The sequence below is a fragment of the Solanum lycopersicum genome, chromosome 6 (assembly GCF_036512215.1).
Source record: "Solanum lycopersicum chromosome 6, SLM_r2.1".
Taxonomy (NCBI): Eukaryota; Viridiplantae; Streptophyta; class Magnoliopsida; order Solanales; family Solanaceae; genus Solanum; species Solanum lycopersicum.
Window position 1 is genome coordinate 47,294,825 of NC_090805.1, and position 22,209 is coordinate 47,317,033.

Consider the following 22,209-nt stretch of genomic DNA (forward strand, 5'->3'; position numbering starts at 1 on the left):
TGGATAAGATTACAACACACTTATCAAAGATATCAAGTGTTTGAGTTGCAAGAATGAAAAAAAATTAATAGGGAATTCTACCGCAATTGAAATTATCAACATAAAGCATGTGCAGATTCACATACTAAGCAAAGAGAAATGCAGCAACATAAATACAAATTAATAACTATGATATTCAGCATCAGATGGTATACTGTTGCCATAAAAGAAATGCAAAGACCAACTCTAAAACAAGCAAAGGCAAAAGAAAATGCCTTATATACGAACCCATCGGGGTCACCGTCTTAATTCAGCTAATATAAATAAGAACTACTAACAAGATGTATAAAACCTTAAACCTATCCTTCTGCTAGACTCATAAATTAAGCATCACTATCATCACCTTCATTTTTCTCTTCATCATTCTCAGCCTTAGGGTCATCCCCTTCATTTTTTTCTTCATCATTCTCAGCCTCAGAGTCATCACCTTCTTCGTCATCACTCATGTTATTTATTACATCAGTGATGATAGCCTTCACCTCTATTTTCCTATGCATCAAATCTACACCAAAATGGCTACCTGTAATGAACACGGTTAATCACCAAATGAGAGAGCAGTACTTGTCAAACTTTTTTAAGAACAAGCAATACAAGAGTCTCCTTAGGTCATACCTAAATTTCGGATGATATCAGACAAAGTTGCCTGCATTTTGAAGAGTACAACAAACCTGATAAGTAAATTAAGTTCATGTTCTTGTGTATTTACACACCAAAATATATCTATCACTTACAGAGTTAAAATCCACTTCTTTCAAAATATTCACAACTGCTGCATGAATTTCTTCCTTTTTGGGCTCTGCCTTGGCCTTTTTGCCACTTTTTTCTTTTCCTGTTCCAGAAGATTTGAAAAAACTTTTAAAATGATAGATTTGTAAGACTAATAAGAGATTCAGAGTTGTGATTACCTTGTATATTAATCCCTAAATAAATATTATAGGTGAGAATAAGATATTGGATTATCACCAAGATATTAGAAGAGGCTGAATGGAATGGTGCATCATTTTTACTGATTCAAAATACTGAAAGGATCACTCCCTATTGTATGATGAAACACCATCTCAAACAAATTACTCAAAAATAGAAATAAATATAGTTTTTTACCTCAATAATAGATGAATAAAAGTGCATATATTGAATCACCAATGAATAAACAGAAAGTTACTCACCATCCTTCTCAGAAACCTTAGCAGGAGTCTTGGTTGATTTTTTCTTGTTTGAAGCATTTTCCTTCACTGACTCATTTTCTTCCTTTTGACTGTTTTTTTCAACTTTTTGTTTCTTAGGTGTAACTAGTGAATCAGCACCAGAAGCACCTCTTTTGGAAGCTGTACTTGAAGACACTTTGGTAGATTTAGTCATGCTTTTAGGGGATTTAGCAGAGTTATCCTTTTTCACAGCCTTGGGCTTTTCTGTTACTTTGTTTCCAGAATCCTTCTTTGAAGAAACATTCCCATTGGACTTCTTTTTCTTTGGTTTCTCTTCCTCTTGCTCTTCGTTTTTTTCTTCCTCTTTTTCTGAACCACTCTCTTCATGATCACTTCCTACTTCATCGGCTTCCTCACCATCATTGTCATCACCAGATTCATTACTTGATGGCTCATCATCACTTTCATCTTCCTCTATTTTTGGTTTCTGATGCTTCTGCTTTGAATTGAACATAAGAGAAGAATAACTTTTTCAGCAAGATATATGACAGGCATTTGCAGAAAAAACAACAGCTTAAATTTGAAAATGTGCCCAACTATTTATGGCTGATTACAGACTCAACTTGTGAAAACAATGTTTAAGGCAATGGAAACAAGTATAATTTCCTCTCAATGCACAAAGTAATCACGCAATCTGCAACGGACAAAATTAAGAAGACATCTGTATCAACTTACTCGAAATGCATTAGATTACATACTATTATAGTAGCTGTTAGTTCAAATATGCATTGAAGTACATACAAATTTCAAAATAATAAAGGTTTCTTAAGAACAGTGATACTGCCACTAAATAGTCTTAAAACCCTAATAATTATTGTACCACTTCAGAGGTAAAACTGATATCATTCTGTTGGTTATATACCTATAAGGGGACCATAAGATCATTTATGTTGGGTAAAGCCTTTACTGATAATCAATTTTCCTGGTAGTCATGGACTCTAAACTCTTCTTTCCTTTTCTTTATCACTTCCCACAAGCAGCAGGAGCATCACTTGTAGTGAGTATGTCTGCCATCTCTCCATCAAAGGGCTATAATCATGTCTGCAAGAAACTTACCAGTTCTTTTTCTTCTTTTGGGACAATAGTAATTTAAAAGTTCTCGGTTTGTTTTTTTGGACAACAGTGGTGGCCACACTTTTGCACATACTCCAACTATTGCAACAAATACTTGCATCCTCCTTCAATACAAATTTGGAGCAACTCTAACCCCCAAGACTTTCTATTGCTAATTCTTTTGCCTTTCATGGGAATAGATTTTCATGCAACACCATTTGGTGTCAAAAATATGTATACATAAGCCATTACTTTGAAGTTAGGAGTAATAACATTATAAACTGCAAATTTGTTACAGTATCAGCCTTTTAAAGAGAATGAAGATAATAAAAGAGAGCTAACCTTTTCCGACTTTCCTGCAGCTTTGTCCAAGGAACCTGTGCTTTTGGAAGTTTTGCCCTTTGATTTTCGCTTCTTCCTCCTCTGAGATCAGAATGTAACATGATAAAAGGATTACTACATTACAATAAACATATGGTTCAAGTGTACCAAAGTCATAACAAAAGGTGGCACTGTGAAAAAAAGGAAGCAGCAAATGCAGGATCAGCTGTACCAGTTCCTTCTCTGCAAGCAAAGAATCAGTCGTACTGTGAGGAGATTCCAGGAAGTCTAACAACTTCACAGAGAGCTCATCCTGCAAATTGAAATATGCAACAATAATAATTAGCAGAACATATATTTTTTTGTAATGGATCACACAGGAAACACATTGATAATACATGCCTTCTTTGTTGCAGATTTACTAACTGGGATATTGAGTATATCACAAAAAACCAGTAGCTTTTCTTTGACACACTTGTCAAGCTTCTCTTTGATTTTTGCCCGCTGTTTTTCCTGCTTGAGAAAGAGAGAATAAACAAAATACATGTCATTCACATGTCATAAAGTCACTCGATGTTAATACTTGCATATTCGATGCACATATACCACATCACTAAGGAATCAAGAAGATATAGCAAAGTAGAGAAGACTAACTACCTCATTTTCAACCCAAACATATCCAGAAAACAGCCCTATGTTTTTCTTCAAATTATGTGCCTGCAAATACAAGGACGTTATTTAAGACTTGCATGATCAAGAAGCAATACTACCATAACCCAAACAATATAGTTGTGGGTTGAAATAGAATGTTTAAGGGCTTAATAGAATGTGAGAGTGAAGAAGAATATGACCTTTGACTTCTTGCCAAAAAGAATGCTATGCAGCGTGTGCAGGTTGTCATCCAGTTTTCTCTTGGACAACATATATGCCACTGAAATATTACACAATACAATAGTTATCAATGGAATTATCATTGCACCATTTCCCCAAATTTACTCGACCAAAAGATCAAATGTATATAAAGCATCTACAAAAAATAAATTTCACAAGCACAACAAAAAAAAGCTTCAAATTTTGCAAGTACATAAAAATGTTGGCATCAAATGTGAATATTATGTAGCTATTAACCAATCTGTGTTGATAGATACGCAAAAATAAACTTTTACAAAATCATACTCCTTTATTTTTTGCTAACAAAGATGATACCTCTTATAGGGCCAAAAAAAAAGAAACAAACAGCTGTAGTTCAGCTAGGTTGTTCATTGTTCCAGTGTATCAAATGGTTCATTAGGCACACCTATTTTACAATAATGTAGTATACTGACCTATGCTCATATGTGTAATAAAGAAGTGAAGGGTTCACCAGAAGAATTTAAATGCTTCAACTGACTCATAAGATCCAACCCCTCCTCTTCTAAAAGAAATAAACTTAAACCAGCTAAATGAAATGAAGCAATTACCTTGCAAGATCATTATTCATGTTACAAAAACAAGCAACTGCTGCAAAATAGGATTAGCAAACAGCACAAACTAACAATACAACAATCAAACACAAGGATTTTGTTGGCACGAGAAGCATGTAGTTATGTTACACTCTCAATGAATATTTGCTAACTGAACCATATTAGTTTCTCTGAGATAAACTTGATAATATACATAAAAACAAAAAGAAGTGGGGAAAAAGTGGCTGAATAATTAAAAGAAAATGTACCATTTGGGATGTCCTTCAGCTGTGTACCTTGACCCTGCATTTAATCACCAGAATAATAAGAGGGGATCCCCGAAAAAGTGACAAATACTATTGACATTTCTGGTGAAAATTGAAACAAGACATTCCAATAGCGCTTGTTCAATAGACGAACCAAGAAACATGCAAGAGAATAACACGTGGGGTATGCGTAATTATAAGGGAATGTGCAATAATGTTGCTGCATAACTATTTTTTCTTGATTTTCTTATTCACATGAGATATCAGTGATTATGCTTTTTCATATGACCAGATCTTACTGTTCATTCTGCGATCTACCTCAATAAACCAACAAAAATCAAACTCTGACCAAAGATTAAACGAATGGCAAAAACCCAAAACGGAAGAGGCAGATTGCTAAACTTAGCATAACAGTTCTTGTTTGGCAGGGTTTTTTTTCTATATTAAATCAGCTTAACAGTTGGATTTAGCATTCATAGCTAGTTTGTTTGAGATTGAAGCATAATTGATCAAATAAACTAGCCTCTCATTAATTAGTACTAACATAAAGATGAATCGCAAAAACGATCATTATTTTATCTGTATGTAAATTATCAAAATCAGAATTTTTTTTAGAATTATACCTTCTCAATGGACAAGGGTTTGGTTGCAGATCCTCTATAAACCAGAGACTCAAAATACCTCTCCACTGTTTTCCTTTCCCTCGTCGGTCTGGAACCTGGTGTTTTGGGCGAAATCGCATCATCACTTTTCGCTTCCTCCTCTTTCTCTACACCCTCATCTTCTACCTTCTTCACAACTTTTTCCTTCGCCTTCTCATCTTCTTTGTCTACATCCATTTCTTCTGCGCCTTCATTTTCCTCTTCGCTACTCCTCTTCGCCTTCGCCTCTTTCTCGATTGTTTCCTTCTCTTGCTTCTTCTCTTCTAGTGTTTCTTTGTCGGCCGCCATGGAAGTTTTCAGTAGGTTTTGTTTGTGCTTTGAAGAGAGAATTTTTTTGAGAATGAATACAGTTGAATAAAGAGTGGTGTGGTCTAATGGAGCATATTAGACAGATTCGTGCAAAATTTTGCGGGAAAATTCTTTTGGAAAAGCGCGGGTAGATCTGGAGCGAAAAGGGGAAATTTTTTCGAATGAATTTCAAAAAATTGCAGATAAACATGAATTTTTACCCGCCAATGCCACGTTTTGTTTCACGGTCAGCACTATCGACCTGCCCGTTTGATATGTGGATTTACGTGGAGAAAAATTATCAAAATGGTCCTTTACTATACATGGGTTAGACTAATTTGATACCTAATATATACTAACCTTACATTTGAAGTCATTACATTATAAAAAAAGAAATTATGATTTTAATTTTTTAAAACAAGAAGAATCATACTCAACGAGAAAAAGAGATACTTCATATCATGTAAAAAAAACATATAAATATGTCATTTATCAATATAACATTTTAATATATTATTTATGAATCGTGATGGCTCAATTACTCAAAATGTTTTATTTCGTTTTAATTTGTCTATTTTTTCTACTTCCTTTTTCTTTTGGTGGTTTTTTTATTTTGTTAAATAACATTTTTAAGACTACTAAATTATTATGTTATAAATTTTTTAATTTAAAATTATCTATATTTTAAATAAAATCAGATAAATTAATTGAAACGGTGAAATGCAATATGTAATCCAATTACTCAAAATACATCTCGTTAATTTATATATATACACACTGTATATTTATATTCAAAATATTCATAATAAGTTGATGTGTATTATATTATAATATTAATACAAGACAACATTCATAATAAGTTGATGTGTATTATATTACTAGTTTCTGACAATGTGCGTTGCACGTTCAATTTTTATTATTGTTATATAATTTAAAGTTGTGCTATCAAATAGAAAATGTTTAAATCAATAATATTAATTTTACCAATTATATTTCATGTATCAACAAAAATAAATAAAAAGTAATTGCGCATTTGGCATCAAGCAAAAAGTATATGAAATTAATTAATATAATATGGTCTCCTTTAATTTTGTATAAGTCTTTTTTATGATCTAAATATCAATGATAATCTTTTGTAGCCATAAATGAATATTAAAAATATATGCACACTCATTGATAAGATTGCTTATTTTATTTTAATGAGAAACGATAGAGTAAAATATTTACATTATTTAAGTAAGGTTCTAAAATTAAAAGACAGTATTATCACAATTATACAAGATTAAAAGCAATTACATTAAAAGTATAAAACTGACAGATAAAAGCAATTACATTAAAAGTATAAAACTGACAGATATATAATTTAAACACTATTTTTCATACATACATCTATTTTAAAAGCTCATAATAATAGCTAAAAGATTACAACACCACAATGAATTTATTAGAAATGCAAAAGAAATTAAAAACAACAATAATCTTCGTGATGGAGAATATATATCGAAAGAGAGACTTAGGCATGTCTAAAAAGAAGTCTTTAAATTCTTCTCCCCGCCTCATGTATTCTATTTTTTCATGGCTTTTTTGCTTATCATAGATGGAATAGTTTTTTGATTGTCAGTTGAATGACAATTTCTTTCATTTTTCAATTGTTATAACCTAGTTCTTAAATAATCGTAAAAATGTTTGTTTAAATTCTATATTTTTCAGTTCTAAATAATAGTCTTTAATATATAGATAGATGGAAAGATGAAAAATACAAATCATAGTTAAACTTAATAAGAGAATTAACATTACCACTAATAATTATTGCTTTGAACTTGGAATATAGTCTAGTTTGAATGAATGATTAATAAGATGAAAAACACAAATCATTGTAATTAGTAATAAACGAGGCAATTACAAGTCATCTTAATAATTTATTACTAATTCATTCACATATAACTACACACTTTAAACATTTTAGTAATAATAAATCAAATAAATAAAATCAGTGGCATTAATCGAATAAATAGGGGGTCACTCTTTTCACATGCCATTAATTATTCTAGGATATATATGTACAATTAAAATATATATCTTTTCATATTCAAAACATTTAATTATTTTTTTATATTTTAATTTAGAATTAATTTAAGAAAATGCAAAAGTAATCTACATTTTAATTAAAATGATATAATTTAATATTTAAACTAAATAATTAAACGTTTTTATAATATTTTAATTTATAGTAAGGCTAAAATTGTAATTCAACTTTTAACTTTTTTTGTTCCCTCTTATAATAAGACTAGTTTATGAGAACGTGCTTCGCACGTGTATTCTATGTGAATTTTTATAGATATGTTATAATGATAAAAATTTCATGGGAATATATATGTAAATAAATGAATAATATAATGTAACAATTACAAAATAAGAATAAAGACTTACGCAATAAAACATTCATAAAAAAAAACTAAATTAAGAAGTCTGATGGTGATAAAAAAAAAAAGAAACAGATTTAAGAAAGATCCAATGTAAACATTGTTCTTATAAGACTGATGTATGTGTAGATGAAAAATAAGTACAAAATTAGTACATAACTCACTGAGTTCTTATCGACTCCTTTCATATCTTATCAAAATTCAAGAGGTTTCTTCATCTACTTTAACTATAGAATGAAAATGGTAGCCTAATAATCTTGCTAGGGGTTTCATGAGATTAAAAAAGTTGAATTTATATAAATAGAATAGAAGGAATATCAAAAGATATATTAAAGTTTTAGTTCAAATATTTGGAGGTTATGAATATGAAAAGATGAGAGTATGTTATATTAAGAGTATAAAGTTGAATAAGTAATTAACAAATAATAATAAATAAATGAAGAATATGAAAAAAGAAGTTAAAATTAGCAAATCATGTAGAAAGAACAACTAAAATTTTTATCACGTAATTAAGCGTTAATGAATTTAAATTTGTGAAGATAGAGTCATTCTTTAATAATAATCGAGAGGACATTATCAACGTGTATCTCCATTTTGCAGATTTGCACTCTTTATATTATTAAATTCGTTATTTATCATAAAGAATAATACTTTATCCACATAAATTATATTATTTATGAGAGGGGTTAAGGAAAAAGTTACGAGAAAGAGGAAAAATATAGCAATTTAGTAAAGACTTTTTTTAAAAAAAAAATTTATAATTGTTATATAGATTATAGATTATAGATGATAAATATTAATTAATTGGATATTTAATTAGAAATCAATCTTTAGAAGTCTAAAAGTCATTAACCTTTTAATTAAATTTATACAATCAAATAATTAAATATTTTATAACAATTTAATTTATAGAAGGGATAAAACTGTAATTCAACTTTCAACTTTTTTCGTTGATATGATAATATTAATACAAGACAACAATCACTTGTATTGTCGTTATAGAGAGTAATTGCAAAGGCCACTGTTAAATTATTGGCACCTCGATAACATCATGTCCTTTTGGTTGATTTCCAGAGAACAAATAACACTGTATCATTAACTGAAACATGCTCAATTTTATTCATAGTCACAATACAAACAACCACACAAAGGTCTTTCTAATTGAAACTCGTGATTTAGGAAATTACAGGAGACGATACAAACACTTACTACCTCTTTTTACATCACAACATTAATCAGTCTTTGTTTCTCCAGTCCTGATAGTCTCGGGATACAACACGTTTTGCGCGCCGGTATAATCCGCTACTTTCTTGCTAAGTGCATCCTCTGGTGAAGTTCCGGTGAGATGCATCAGCCTGTACATCCATTCTAACACCTCCGGGGCAAACACCTTCCACAAGTAGCTAACCCGAAACCAAGATGGTATTGTAACATACCTTTCACCTCGGCAAGCACTATTGACAATTGTCTTGGCACATGATTCAACTTTGGCTACTGGAGTCGCGCCTATGAATACCTAAGTTCACACAAAAACGTTCACTTTCTTCCTCAAAACGAGTAATGTATGTAACTCTTTGTAGAAGCAAATGAGGAAACATGAGCCTAAACCGAATAGATTATGTAAGAAACATAGTCCCTAGCTCGGATGAAAATGCAAGAACTAGTAGCAAAGAGGAAAACTTACATCCCTCATTCCTTGATCAACCTCTACATCGCCACCCTTACCGATGTATTTGCCTTGCGTTAGTTCAGATTCAACAAAGCCAGGCGTCACCAGAGTTATTTTGATGTCCTGCCCCAGCTCAATCCTTAACGTCTCAAAGAATTGAGATACTGCTGCTTTGCTTGCCTGCCATGACAAAATTTTCAATAGGGTCATCAAGATAAAATGTTACTGTTTCCAATGGAAGCAGTTAAGTTTATACTTAGCTACTTACATTATAAAAGCTTGATCTTGGAGCAGGCAGCCAAGAAGCAGATGAGGAAAGCACAATGATCCTTCCCCCACTATACCTAAGATATGGAATCGCAAAGCGAGTCATGTAAACAGAACCCCAGAAGTTGATGTCCTGCGAAATACAGAAACATGTAAATAGCAATTACTATAACTTTAGTCCATGAGTAGTGCACAATTTTTCCTCATCAAGTTAAAATCACATATAACACTAAGTAGATGCGAGTCAATCCTGATTTATCAACCTAAAAACTCAACATATAACCTAATACAACCGATTGATATACATCTGAGTCATCGACTATGAAAATGACTAAGAACGACAAACTACAACAGATGACCAGGTCAATCTCTTGTTAGCATTCTCTCAGGTTTAAATTCGGTATTCCACGGGTAGTTCAGACCCTAGTTAAAGTTTCTGTTCTAGCTCAACACAATGAAAGTACATAGCACTAGTAAACTTATTCGTCACCGATATCAACATTTGCAAAGGGGAAGTAATCATGAATTTCATTTATGGTTAATTGTGATAAAACTTCAAACTGTCTGCTTATAGGTAACAATCAAAATCAATTTCCACTTTACCATGACAGATTTAAAATCAGTGACATCCTCTGTATCTTCAAACAGAGCAATCGCGTGCACTCCAGCATTATTAACCAGATGGTCCACTGCATTAATAACACAACAACGCAACACAAAAGAGTTCATAAAACATGATTAATCATCCTATAAAAAAAAAACTTATAAACACGAGAATCAAACGAATTAGAATTAAAACTGACGTCGGCCAAAGTGACTCATGGTTTGATCAACAATCCTTCTACAGTCTTCGGCTTTCGAAACATCAGCTTGAATTGTTATAACATCTGGTGAGCCTAGTTCACGTGCCCCTTCGGCCACTTCATTCAAACTTCTATCTCTTCTGGCTGCAAGAGTTAAACATGCTCCTCTTTTGGCGTACTCATATGCCAGATACTGCAAATTGTTGAAAATTTTTCCTTCATCAGTTGCAGAGTTTATAGAAGGGGTTTCAAATGTAGAAATTTTCAACCCCTTCTCCACATTTTTTCGTTCATGTAAAAAAGGAATTCATTAATCAACGAGTTATACATACTATATAGTACTAATTCCCCAAGCCCAACAAAATTCAACTAAAGTTCCCTAAAATTAGGTGATCCTAACTTAAAAATCCATGTACTATTACTCGGTGTCAAATCGAACTATATCACATAAATTAAAACGAATAAAATAGTTGAAATTAACGAACCTCGCCAATGCCAGATGAAGCCCCAGTGATAATGACGACCTTTCCAGCAACATCTTCACTAAAAAGTGTGCCCAAAATTGAGAGAACACACTTGAAAAATTGAAAAGGTGGCAAGAAAAGAAGCAAGCTGAAGAAAGAAACTGGAGGAGCTACTAAATTGAGAAACTTGTGAATTAGTTCAACCAACATACTAATGATTTGGGCTAGCTCAGACTCAAACAAGTGAAATTATATTTATGGACTCTAAAACCTGCAAACGTTTAAGATAATGAAAAGAAAAGAAAAAACAAAAAACAGAAAGAGTAGTATTCTTATCCTTGATAAAAGCAAAACATAAAGATGGAGATGAAGGTGGAAGCGGTGTTGTATTTACTACCATTGTTGGCACCACTGCATGGAAGCAACATGACACGTTTTCGCAGTCAAAGCGGTTGTGATGTGTCGTTTTGTATCGAAGAGATACATACAAAATTAGATCCATATAGACGTCATCGATTCTTATATATCTCATTTGCGCGGTGCTTACGCGCAAAAACTAGCTACTTCTCTTTAAAATCAATGGCTTGATATTCGATATTGATCGTTTCGATTTTAACACAAATCTTATAGATGAAAAGCTAAAAAAAAGTATAAAAGCTAAAAAAAAATGTACTATAAAACTGGTCATGATTTAAATTTGTCAGTTTCTCTTATTTTGTCATTGATTAGTAAGGAATAGGATAAGATGTATGATGCTTCGAGTCTATACTTGATTACAAAATAAAGATACAGACTATCGATTATGCAAATTTAACTGAGCGCAACAAGGCTGGACGTGTTGCAAACCAATTAACAAGCTGTACTTGCATTGGGAACACTATTGGCTATACAGTTAACGATCAATTTAGAACAGATCTCAACACCAATTCCATACAACATGATTCAAACAAAAACTCTCATTGATAAGCAAATAATTATTACATTTACATATTTGAAGGTGGCAATCGATAAAACATTCGCATTATGATCTTTCACCAATTCCTATTCATTAGTATTATTACAGATATAGTTTTCTTTGGCTGATTAGAACATAAGAACGCAGAGCTTCCACATAAATCCGCCTCCTCAATCAGTCCTATCCTCACTGGTTTTCACGCTTACCTGTCTCCAAAAAAAAATAGCAGCATCATTATCACGAGTATATATAACTTAACTCGTAATTTTGTTTATTAGAGTTTGAACAATCATACTACAATAATTTATAGAAGGACGACAAGATAAATGATTTGATCACCTTGGCAGGACTGACAGCCACAGGTGGAGGCGATTTGTCTCTAAAATATCGAGCTCCATATTTGTTGATGAGTTTTTCCCTAACAAACTTCTCATAAATAAAAGCAGCTCCCCTGAACTGGGGAAGAACAAGCCATGCTACCATTGCTAGCTTCAAATCATACCAAATAGGTATCCTACAATTAAACCAAGTACTTACATAAAAATTGAACATACGAGTTTTGAGCATGTTAACACGATTTTTTTTCGAATCTACAACTAACCCAATCAATTACAAGGTAATTACTAACTCAAAACGTTACTCACCATTGAAGCATGGGTTGAAGGAGCATCTCCATAAGAGTGAGAAAAGAATAGAGAATCCAATAAGCAAGCCATTGCTCATCATCCAACTTTGACGTACTCTCTATAGCCACTACTGATGCATATCTTTATCATAAAGAGAGAAAAAAAAAAGACGGTAACAGAGCTGTTTAACTCTCGAAATTGAAACTATGTTGTATAAAATAAAACAAAGCAAGTATACTAAAAGAGGTAAAGGAATACAAATACTTACAGAGGATAAAGCAACATCACGGATGGCCTGCGTATATATCAGAAGGAGATTATAATTTAAGGAGAAATTAAAGAGGAAATACAAATGAAAAAGTATAATAACTAAAATATTTACCCGGCAAGTGTATGAAGGTGAGTCATGAGAGTCAAGAATTTACCCATGATTATTGAAAAAAAACAAAAGATTTGTTGCTGCAACTAAAGAACAATACCGATCCTTCTTCTGTTCTGTAATTAGTCAGCCCAATTGCAGTTTTATTAGAATTGTTTCAAACAGAGATAGTGACAACACATTCATAACACCAACACGTGGAGGCTGCTAAAGCTAGCAACTAGGCATCTCATGCTCCAGCCGACGTGCTACAAATACAATAACGTTATATTGCTTGCGATGGGTAACATTGCAGCACAGTTGGTCTGAAGCCTCAATTTTCAACTTGACGTCCCAAGTTGAATAATCGATCATTTCGTATCTCCTTTGCCTTTGTAATTCAATACTATTTATTTTTTAATATTTTAATGTAATTAGAACAATATAAATAGCTTTCTATTTCTTAAGTATTTCTGAAGAGATATGACATGTTAAATGTGAACAAATAAAGATAAAGGGAAAGAAGTATTACTTTTAAAGAGGTACAGTGAATTTATTTCAAAAAAAAATTGATGATGTGGCCGAATTAGAATTGACCATCAGTTAAAAATAATTTTGTAAAATTATTGTTAAAAAAAAGACATGGATAAGCTTTTTATTTAACGATAATGACATAAACGAGCTAAATTTTTATCTAATGGCAGTTTTTTTTTTAAAATTCAATAATATATTTGAGCTTTTTTCCTTTATAAAAGGTATTTGATCACAAACAAAGGTAAATTACTAAATCTTTGGCATTATGTTCATATCATTGTACTGAATAAATATTTAATCGATTTCTATTCATATGATGCATAGAACTCTGGTGGATGGCTGGCTAGCTTTAGTTCGATAGTATCGATTGAATTGACGATTTTCCTCTTTCAGAACTTGTTCATAATCCAATCACTGGATTCCAATGTGAAGAACATCGTATATTGTACGTTGTTCCTTTCTCGACTCGTTTATTCATGGTAGGTTGGAGTAACCAGTGTGACCATAATAATTCATTTACTAGTAGTATGTAGCATCAATTCCATCCCATTTACCAGAGATTGGTTATGTAACACAACACACATGTAAAATAAAGCTGTAGTCCATAAGAGTACAGAATATACATGGTACTGCACAACAATTGACTGTGTAGGTCTTTGTGCAATGTATATGGGTAAATTAAGCAATTATTTGATCATCACCAATGCACATTAGACCTCATTGTTCGAGGCTTGTCTCATTGACCACTAGGTCACACCTGTGTGCTAAAGCTAAATTCTCCATTTAAAGAAAAACACATTAGTGTTTTAAGAGAAGAAATCTAATGATTTCGCAAATGATTAAACAAGCACAACGACACAAAAGATTGATGAAAACCCAAAATTCTTTGGAGTGCATCCCCATTGTTAGGTCAGATACTATATATGATGTCATACAGAGAATTCTAAAGCGTACATTAATGTAGCAAAGACATTTAAAATCTAACAAATCACAAAATGTGGACTGCTTTGCCCAGAAAACCTAACCTTTTCTGTATACAAGACAACACAATTGATATAGGATGCACTAACACAGAAATCATTTGCTGACCAAGTTTCTTCAACAATCTCAATAGTTCTTCAACTAAAAAATGAAGCCACTCTGATAGGATAAAAGAACGGGTAGAATGCAAGCTACAATATTGGTCACAACAGCTCGACGGTTATGTGAAATGTCATTAATGATTTAGTTGGTCATTCAGGGTTGCATTGGAATGAATATACGTCAGGAAATAATCAATCAGCAGCTAGTAAATGCATCCTTTCTTGAACAGCATTAAAACACTATTACTCGATAAGTGCAGGCAATACTGGAACACCCAACAGAGTAGAAGATGCTAAAATAGTCAATTTTTGGATTGAACATTTTTATATTTATCCAGTATTAGCAATAAGATATGATCTTTCAAAGCGAAGTAAATAAAAGTACGCATCAGCCAGTTGAATTTCAAAGAAATGGAGAAAGCTTGCATAATGAAGGATAGCCAGAAGGCTCACTCCAAGTAAGCCTCAAAACTCAAAAAACCCTTGTGTTTAATGCTAAAGTAGGATAAGAGAACAAACCACTTACACATCAATCAACAGGGGAAGGATAAAAAGGTTAAGAAAGAGCTCCTCCGGAGATTGTTCCATCGAATCTCAGCAATCAATGAGATTTAAAATTAATCAACCTAAGGTGCTGATGGAGCGGATGATTGGACAGAAGAAGAAACTGGTGTTTCTCTATGAAGCTCCTTAACTACAGCGGCCAAGGCCTCAGGATTGAAACCCAGTTCAGAGAGTGCAATCAGAATGGATAAAGCGTGACGATCAAGCCCAGTATCAAGAATGTTTGACATATGAAATACCAGATCCAGTGAATCCCGTGCATTACGTGCAGCTTCTGGATCCATTTGAGAAACTGTAAATCCACAATCATGAATAGGAAAAGGTGATAAGTACAGACTTTATGATTGAATCCATGCCTTGTACATGAGAACTCATTAAAGTGAACAGAACAAGAAACGAATACTAATTTTCTGAAACAGAAAAATTTACCAGTATAGTGAACTGGATCAGCTTGTTTTCCTACATCAACTTTCTACGATGAGAAGATCCTGGTTATAAAACCTTTGGAACGTGAGGAACGCACAACCCAAGAATCTAAGATATTAACAGAAGGAAGAAAGATTCAAATATAAAGATTAATTTTCTAATAATAGCAATAGTATTGATAGACACAGAAATTAGTTTTCAGAAAGAGCATTAATTATCAAGTTCTATGACATAAAAACCTCAGTTCACCGTTTTATGTGATATTTCAGATGGTCAGGACATGAATTCTGCAGTTGCAATAACTTGAATGATTTTGGCAAGTTGAATGAATTTTACAATTGTCATATTTCATGCTGAAAATTCACAAAATAATAAAAAAAAAACACTACGTATTTTATGGCATTATTTCGCTTACTGAAGATTTGAAAAATAGTCACATAACACTGAATACACTATTTTACTATTCCGCCTTCTTTCCTATACTTCTCTTTTTAAAAAAAGGGACAGAAGCAAATGAAATACATAATGATGCATTTTTTAGAAAAATGACGGTGGCGCTTCAACCAACTTGTGCGTCTGTAATAGTACTCGAGCACAATGAAGGCCAAATCTATTCATTAAGGTTAGGGCAAATGGGATCACCCTAAGTAGTGTAGCTTTGATTCGAAACCTCAGATCCCCAGGCTACTACCACTCATTACTCCTACTCCTCAACCATTCAACCACACTCTTGAGGACACAAAAATGTATGTTAACTTGTAAGAAACACAAAGACCAATACACATAATTCCATACTATATAGAGAGAGATCGACGATAAAGTTCACCAAACAATTCAATTACAGAGAATTCAGGTGGTATTGAGGAGGATTTCATTAACTAGAGAGTGAGATTCAGAATGCAAAATATCATCCTGTCATCTCCATTTATATCCTTTACATCTACCCAAAATATGAAAAACCTCCATGTATTAGTACAATATCACAACAATTAGTTACACGAGGCGCAAATAAAATGTAAAAGAAAGAACGCAATATTCCTAATTTATACTTTATCGTTAAGATCATTGGAATAAATAGATAGAGAGAGCGCTCTTAGTAGCTCAATCGGTTGGTTATCTGAATTTTCACCGAGGTTTTGATTTCCATTGTAATCACTTCCCCATCATTGAACCAAAGTAAGAAAATAAAAACAGAGAAAAGAGATAGAAATCTTACAACTTGATCGCGCAGAACATAGAGAGTGAAAATTCGCCGGAGGGAGAGTGAACTGGAAGACTAGTCAGAACTTTGCCGAAGATAAAAAGCTGTGGGAAATTTGAAATTAGGGCCAAAATAAATTGGATTCGGGTAGATCTCCTACTAGCCCATAATGGAATGAATTTCGGCTCGTGTGTTTCGTGTAAAAAGCCCAATATAATCCTTTCGTCACCAAAAAAAGCCCAAAAGAGAAAATTCGCCGTTGCCGGGGATCGAACCCGGGTCACCCGCGTGACAGGCGGGAATACTTACCACTATACTACAACGACTTTGTTGATATAAATCAGCCATAAACATATAAAATATAAGTTTGTTATTTTGTCATCCGTTATGAAAAAATCAAGCATATTAGTATTGTATAGTAGTTGTTATGTAAATTTTATCATGAAAATCAAATAATGTACTACTTATGAAAAAAAATTACATGCTTCAAGGCAATATCACTGCAATTTTTTAAGAATATTGATGGATGCGTGTGGAATCCTCTAAAATTGCTACAGAAGAATCAATATTAATAGACTATCATTTTTAAGAATCCAAACTTTTAGTTTCTTAGAAATCAAAGTACATTGGATGCCAATACAAGTGAAGAGAGGCCACGACAAAGCCGAGGCATCGAGATTGATAACAAATTGTCAGCCACAATTCACAGTGTTAATATTAGCTAGACTAGATTAACAAGAAACCGCCCTAGCTGAAACACTCCTATCAAAGCATATTTTAAAATAATAATTTTGTTTCGTAAATTTTTATATTGAACAGTACTAGCACTAATTTGGATGACTTAGAAATAGGAGAATGACAATTAGTATCAAGCGTAGCATAATTACAAAGACGGACTTTGTAAATCATCTCTCTCTCTATATATATTATCAAAGAACATTCTCGTGAAAATCATTTTTTTGATCGTTATAATTTGAGAGTTGATTGCACATGATAAAATTATAATAACTTGAAAAGAGGACCATTATATACTATTCTCATTCAAATGCACGTACACTAGTATATAATTTGAGTCGAAGACCGTAAACATAATCACAATTCACATCCAATACACTGTAGCTGGACTTCTTTTAATATGATCAAATTTATTTCGAAGATATATTAATACAAGCTATCTTATACACCACTATTTTAAAAAAAAAATATTTTTGCATTATTTTTCTCGATAGTAATTTCCACCAGTTAGACAAAAGGGACCTAATTAGCTGATGTAAGCTTTGATTAAATTAAATCAAAGATAAGGAAGAAAATAAATAAAGCAGATATATTAGTGAGGCAACGTAAGTACGTAACAATATTATCTCAAATTTTATAAATTAGTAGGGTCTGTATATAACTTTTCTCAAGGTGCTTTCACAAATTTAAGTACAACTGTAGATTACAAGAGAGACAAAGGACAATTATTCATTTTGCATCCATCAACGATTCCATTCATATAATTGTGATACGAAATATACAACCCCACCACAGACGGGTGTAACATATATAATTAAGATTAAAATATTAATTTTTAAACTTATAAATAAATATTTAAAAACTTTTCATATATGTATACGAGCTACTAAATTCATATGAACTCATATATTTCCACAGCTTTACTAAAAACATAACATCAACTATAGAACTTTTTTTAAAAATTAAAAATACATTATTCAACTACCCAAAAGTGGAGTTTTTACAAATAAACAAAAATGAGAATTTAAAACATGTGCACATATTAATTATCTGCATTGGCCGTATTGTACTTTGAGACAATGACCACAAGTTCATAGCCGTGAAATTTGTAACTTTGTCATTAAAGTTATAGGATAATTATTTCATCAAAGGTACCATTTTTTATTTTATTTGCATTTGCTGGGATATGACTTATGAGGCACTTAAAAATTATTGGTTATCTCCCTTTATATTTTATAATAATTGTAGAAATTGAGAGGGATGAGAGAGATTTTGGAATTTTTATATTGGAGAAAGTTGAAGCATTGTTCCTCACCCGATGTAGGAGGAGTACTATTTATACAAGTAGAGGAAAAACAGTAACAAACTTTCTAACTAACTATTAACTAAATCCTAACAATATTAATAACAAACTAACTACACTTAATTAGCTTAACTAACTATCTATCTTTAATAGTCCCCCCTCAAGCTAGATGTATTGAAAACATTTAATACACCTAGCTTGGCCAATAAGAAGTCATGTTGAGATCTTCCTAAGGCCTTTGTTAACAAATCTGCTTGCTGCTCCTTAGTATTGATATAGCTTGTTTTAATCAATCCTTCTTGTAACCTTTCACGGATAAAATGACAATCAATCTCGATATGCTTCGTACGCTCATGAAAAACTGGATTTGCTGCTATTTGCATAGCAGCTTTGTTGTCACAATGTATGATGGCTGGTTCATGCACATCCATTCCCAATTCCTTGAACAAGTTATTCACCCAAACAACTTCAGCTGTTAATGTTGCTAAGCTTCTATATTCTGCTTCTGCAGAACTTCTAGAAACTGTATTTTGTTTCTTAGACTTTCATGCTATTAAAGATTTCCCATACTTCAAGAGGTAGCCAGTCACTGATCTTCTAGTGTTTGGACAGGCAGCCCAGTCTGCATCACAAAAACCAGTGAGTTGTGCTTGTTTATCAGAACTCATGAGTATCCCCAGACCTGGTGCTGTTTTAACATATCTAACTACCTTCAATGCTGCATTCCAGTGAGAAAGTGTTGGCTTTTGCATAAATTGACTCAAACACTGAACTGAAAAGGCAATATCAGGCCTTGTGTTAGTAAGGTATAGTAGTTTGCCAATCAACCTTTGATATTTGTTTATATCAGCAAATAGTTCATCATGGACATCTTGCATATAATCAGCACTTGTAAGCTTCATGTTTGTCTCCAAAGGTGTCAAAGATGGTCTAGCTCCTGATAATCCTGTTTCTGAAATTAACTCCAATGCATATTTCCTTTGATTCATTACTATGCCTTGTTCTGATCTGCAGAATTCTATCCCCAAGAAGTACCTCAATTCTCCCAAATCCTTTATTTTAAAATGAAGATGCAGAACCTGCTTTGTCTCCTGTATTGGTGCAAGATCATTTTCAGTTATCAACAAATCATCCACATAAACTAACACAATAACTAGTGCTGACTTCTTCCTCTTTGTAAACAAGGAGTAATCCAAATGACTTTGTATGTATCCAGAATTCAACAATGCATCAGTGAGCTTAACATTCCATTGCCTAGATGCTTGCTTGAGACCATATAATGACTTTTTTAGTTTACAAACTTTATGCTCCCCCTTGCTTATGAAACCTTTAGGAAGTTCCATATACACTTCTTCATCCAAATCACCTTGTAAAAAGGCATTGAAAACATCCATCTGAAATATTTGCCAATTTTCAGCAGCTGCAATTGCAATAATAGTTCTAACAGTAACCATTTTCACAACTGGTGAAAATGTTTCCTGATAATCAGCTCCCTCAGTTTGACTGTATCCTTTAGCTACAAGCCTAGCTTTGAACCTGTCAATCTCTCCAGTGGCTTTGTATTTTATTTTAAACACTCATTTACAGCCTATGGCATGTTTTCCTGAAGGTAAAGTCATAACCTTCCATGTACCATTATCTTCTAATGCAGCAATCTCTTGTTTCATGGCTTCTACCCATCTTTGATCCTGGATAGCTTCTTCATATGTTTTGGGTTCAACTTCTGCTGACATTGTACTCAAATATGTCTGATAAGATCCAGACAAATGACTATATGACATATATTTGGCTAAAGAATGAGGATGGACTGAATTAGTCAGATGAGTAACATAGTCTTTCATCCATACAGGTGGGTGAGACATTCTTGAAGAAACTCTGGGTACAGGATCAAGCACAACTATATTGTCATCATCATGCTCCTCAGTAATATTTTCAGAAACATGTTCAGTAGGAACAAGTGTTTGTTCAGCATGTTCATCTGAAGTCTCAACATCTAAAGGAGTATGAAATCCATCAATGTCATAGTCACAAAATGGCTGTTCAATGAACATTCTCACATTCTCATCCTTCAGCTGACTGAATGGAAATATGTGTTCTTTGAAGACTACATCTCTGTTCACAACAAACTTTCTTAAAGCCAGGTTGTATAGCATATATCTCTTCTGAGTTAAAGAGTACCCCATCATAACACATTGATCAACTCTGGAAGAAAACTTATCTTCCTTAACAGCTTTAGTTGCATAACATAAGCATCCAATTGTTCTTAGATGATCTAATTTTGGTTTAGTCTTGTGAAAAACTTTATATGGTGACCTTCCCTGTAATACACTTGTGGGCATTCTGTTGATCAAATATACAGCAGCTAACACACATTCACCCCAAAATTTAATAGGAATGGACCCTTGAAATCTAAGAGCCCTAGCCACTTCAAGAATATGTCTATGCTTCCTTTCCACCACTCCATTTTGTTGTGGAGTGTGTGAACAACTACTTTCATGAACAATTCCTAAAGAAGTAAACAATGTTTTACATTCATTGTTAAAGAACTCTGTACCATTGTCTGATCTTACTCTTTTGATTTGCTTATCAAACTGAGTTTTAACTAACACAAAAAAGGACTTCAAGATAGCAAACACATCACTTTTATGTCTTATTAAGAACAACCAAGTCACCCTTGAATTATCATCCACAGCAGTAAAAAAGAATCTAAAACCATTATGAGTAGTATGTCTATATGGTCCCCATACATCAAGATGAATGAGATCAAAAACATCCTTAGTTCTAGAGTTACTCATAGGAAATGTAAGCCTGGTTTGTTTGGCTAATGGACATATAGGGCAATAATCACATACCCCTGCAGGAACACTTTGATACAATTGCTTTAAGACCTTATATGAAGGATGTCCCATTCTGTAATGCCATATCATAAACTGTGAATTTGTCTTGTTCATGGACCTTCTGTCATCAACATTTGCAGCAATTGTCTTTTCTTCTGACAAACCTCTAGGAAAGTAATACAACCCATCATTTTCTCTACCAATCCCCTTCACCTCTCCATTGAAGAGGTCCTGAAATATGCAGAATTCAGGAAAGAATTGAACAGAACACTTTAACTGTCTTGTTAATTGGGATACTGATAATAGATCATGTTTAAGTTCAGGGACAACTAGAACATTTTCAAGTTCCTCATTAGCTGATATCATGCATGCTCCTGATTGTGTCACTAATGTAGTTTGACCATTAGGCAGGTAAACCTTTCTTCCTGTATTCTTGTTGTTTCTGCTAATCTTATCTAAATTTTCAGATTTAGATGTCATGTGACATGTAGCTCCTGAATCCACTATCCAATGACCTTTCTTGCTAAACATATTATGTTCATTACTTGCATTCATAGCATCATCATAACTTCTTCTTCTATCACATTCTAGTAAAGAATCAAAAACACTGGAAATACCTGCCATGTTGACCTCAACCTGCCTTTCTTCATTCAACAGCTTCATTATCTTTCGATATTGGTAAGGAG

At 32.9% G+C, this 22,209-nt stretch overlaps 4 protein-coding genes and 1 non-coding gene across 9 annotated transcripts; all 5 read right to left on the reverse strand.

The window, feature by feature from the left end:
* Positions 1-139: 139 nt before the first annotated feature.
* Positions 140-5,535, reverse strand: LOC101264938 (DEK domain-containing chromatin-associated protein 1). Of its 4 annotated transcripts, none has more exons than XM_004241402.5 (11): positions 4,950-5,535; positions 4,330-4,363; positions 3,470-3,549; positions 3,276-3,335; positions 3,021-3,131; positions 2,851-2,931; positions 2,640-2,720; positions 1,206-1,680; positions 771-868; positions 652-682; positions 140-559 (listed from the first exon to the last, which is right to left on the reverse strand). In XM_004241402.5, the coding sequence occupies exons 1-11, from the start codon at positions 5,274-5,276 to the stop codon at positions 363-365; spliced, it is 1,575 nt and encodes a 524-aa protein (XP_004241450.1). In that variant the 5' UTR covers positions 5,277-5,535; the 3' UTR covers positions 140-362. The 4 variants fall into 4 exon arrangements, with proteins under 4 accessions (XP_004241450.1, XP_010322505.1, XP_010322504.1 ...); XM_010324203.4 differs by having other exon boundaries at positions 1,206-1,683; XM_010324202.4 differs by having other exon boundaries at positions 3,021-3,134.
* A 3,259-nt stretch (positions 5,536-8,794) lies between these two features.
* LOC101264635 (11-beta-hydroxysteroid dehydrogenase A) lies at positions 8,795-11,390 on the reverse strand. The gene is made up of 6 exons (XM_004241401.5): positions 10,924-11,390; positions 10,439-10,631; positions 10,239-10,324; positions 9,637-9,768; positions 9,384-9,548; positions 8,795-9,215 (listed from the first exon to the last, which is right to left on the reverse strand). The coding sequence occupies exons 1-6, from the start codon at positions 11,110-11,112 to the stop codon at positions 8,931-8,933; spliced, it is 1,050 nt and encodes a 349-aa protein (XP_004241449.1). The 5' UTR covers positions 11,113-11,390; the 3' UTR covers positions 8,795-8,930.
* A 450-nt stretch (positions 11,391-11,840) lies between these two features.
* On the reverse strand, positions 11,841-13,020 carry LOC101264332 (HVA22-like protein e). Its single transcript, XM_004241400.5, has 5 exons — positions 12,866-13,020; positions 12,752-12,778; positions 12,502-12,624; positions 12,197-12,371; positions 11,841-12,063 (listed from the first exon to the last, which is right to left on the reverse strand). The coding sequence occupies exons 1-5, from the start codon at positions 12,910-12,912 to the stop codon at positions 12,028-12,030; spliced, it is 408 nt and encodes a 135-aa protein (XP_004241448.1). The 5' UTR covers positions 12,913-13,020; the 3' UTR covers positions 11,841-12,027.
* Positions 13,021-14,811: 1,791 nt separating this feature from the next.
* LOC101264017 (mitotic-spindle organizing protein 1B-like) lies at positions 14,812-16,799 on the reverse strand. 2 transcript variants are annotated; one of them, XM_019214170.3, is made up of 3 exons: positions 16,664-16,799; positions 15,451-15,509; positions 14,812-15,313 (listed from the first exon to the last, which is right to left on the reverse strand). In XM_019214170.3, the coding sequence occupies exon 3, from the start codon at positions 15,303-15,305 to the stop codon at positions 15,084-15,086; it is 222 nt and encodes a 73-aa protein (XP_019069715.1). In that variant the 5' UTR covers positions 15,306-15,313; positions 15,451-15,509; positions 16,664-16,799; the 3' UTR covers positions 14,812-15,083. The 2 variants fall into 2 exon arrangements, with proteins under 2 accessions (XP_019069715.1, XP_004241447.1); XM_004241399.5 differs by having other exon boundaries at positions 15,451-15,555; positions 16,664-16,796.
* Positions 16,800-16,902: 103 nt separating this feature from the next.
* TRNAD-GUC (transfer RNA aspartic acid (anticodon GUC)) lies at positions 16,903-16,974 on the reverse strand. The gene has a single exon. It is a non-coding gene; the product is annotated as a tRNA-Asp (tRNA).
* Between the last annotated feature and the right edge of the window lie 5,235 nt (positions 16,975-22,209).

What these genes read in the sequence shown, in the direction of transcription:
- LOC101264017 (XM_019214170.3), bottom strand. Translation starts at nt 15,305, where the DNA reads ATGGATCCAGAAGCTGCACGTAATGCACGGGATTCACTGGATCTGGTA.
- LOC101264635 (XM_004241401.5), bottom strand. Translation starts at nt 11,112, where the DNA reads ATGTTGGTTGAACTAATTCACAAGTTTCTCAATTTAGTAGCTCCTCCA. An exon ending in CTTCATCTGGCATTGGCGAG is followed by an intron (nt 10,632 to 10,923) that starts GTTCGTTAATTT and finishes AACAATTTGCAG; the next exon opens with TATCTGGCATATGAGTACGC. An exon ending in CTGATTTTAAATCTGTCATG is followed by an intron (nt 9,769 to 10,238) that starts GTAAAGTGGAAA and finishes TGTATTTCGCAG; the next exon opens with GACATCAACTTCTGGGGTTC.
- LOC101264938 (XM_010324201.4), bottom strand. Translation starts at nt 5,276, where the DNA reads ATGGCGGCCGACAAAGAAACACTAGAAGAGAAGAAGCAAGAGAAGGAA. An exon ending in TTTTTGGCAAGAAGTCAAAG is followed by an intron (nt 3,336 to 3,469) that starts GTCATATTCTTC and finishes TTGTATTTGCAG; the next exon opens with GCACATAATTTGAAGAAAAA. An exon ending in GTAAATCTGCAACAAAGAAG is followed by an intron (nt 2,932 to 3,020) that starts GCATGTATTATC and finishes TTCAATTTGCAG; the next exon opens with GATGAGCTCTCTGTGAAGTT.
- LOC101264332 (XM_004241400.5), bottom strand. Translation starts at nt 12,912, where the DNA reads ATGGGTAAATTCTTGACTCTCATGACTCACCTTCATACACTTGCCGG. An exon ending in CACCTTCATACACTTGCCGG is followed by an intron (nt 12,779 to 12,865) that starts GTAAATATTTTA and finishes ATATATACGCAG; the next exon opens with GCCATCCGTGATGTTGCTTT. An exon ending in TGGCTGTCAGTCCTGCCAAG is followed by an intron (nt 12,064 to 12,196) that starts GTGATCAAATCA and finishes TTTTGGAGACAG; the next exon opens with GTAAGCGTGAAAACCAGTGA.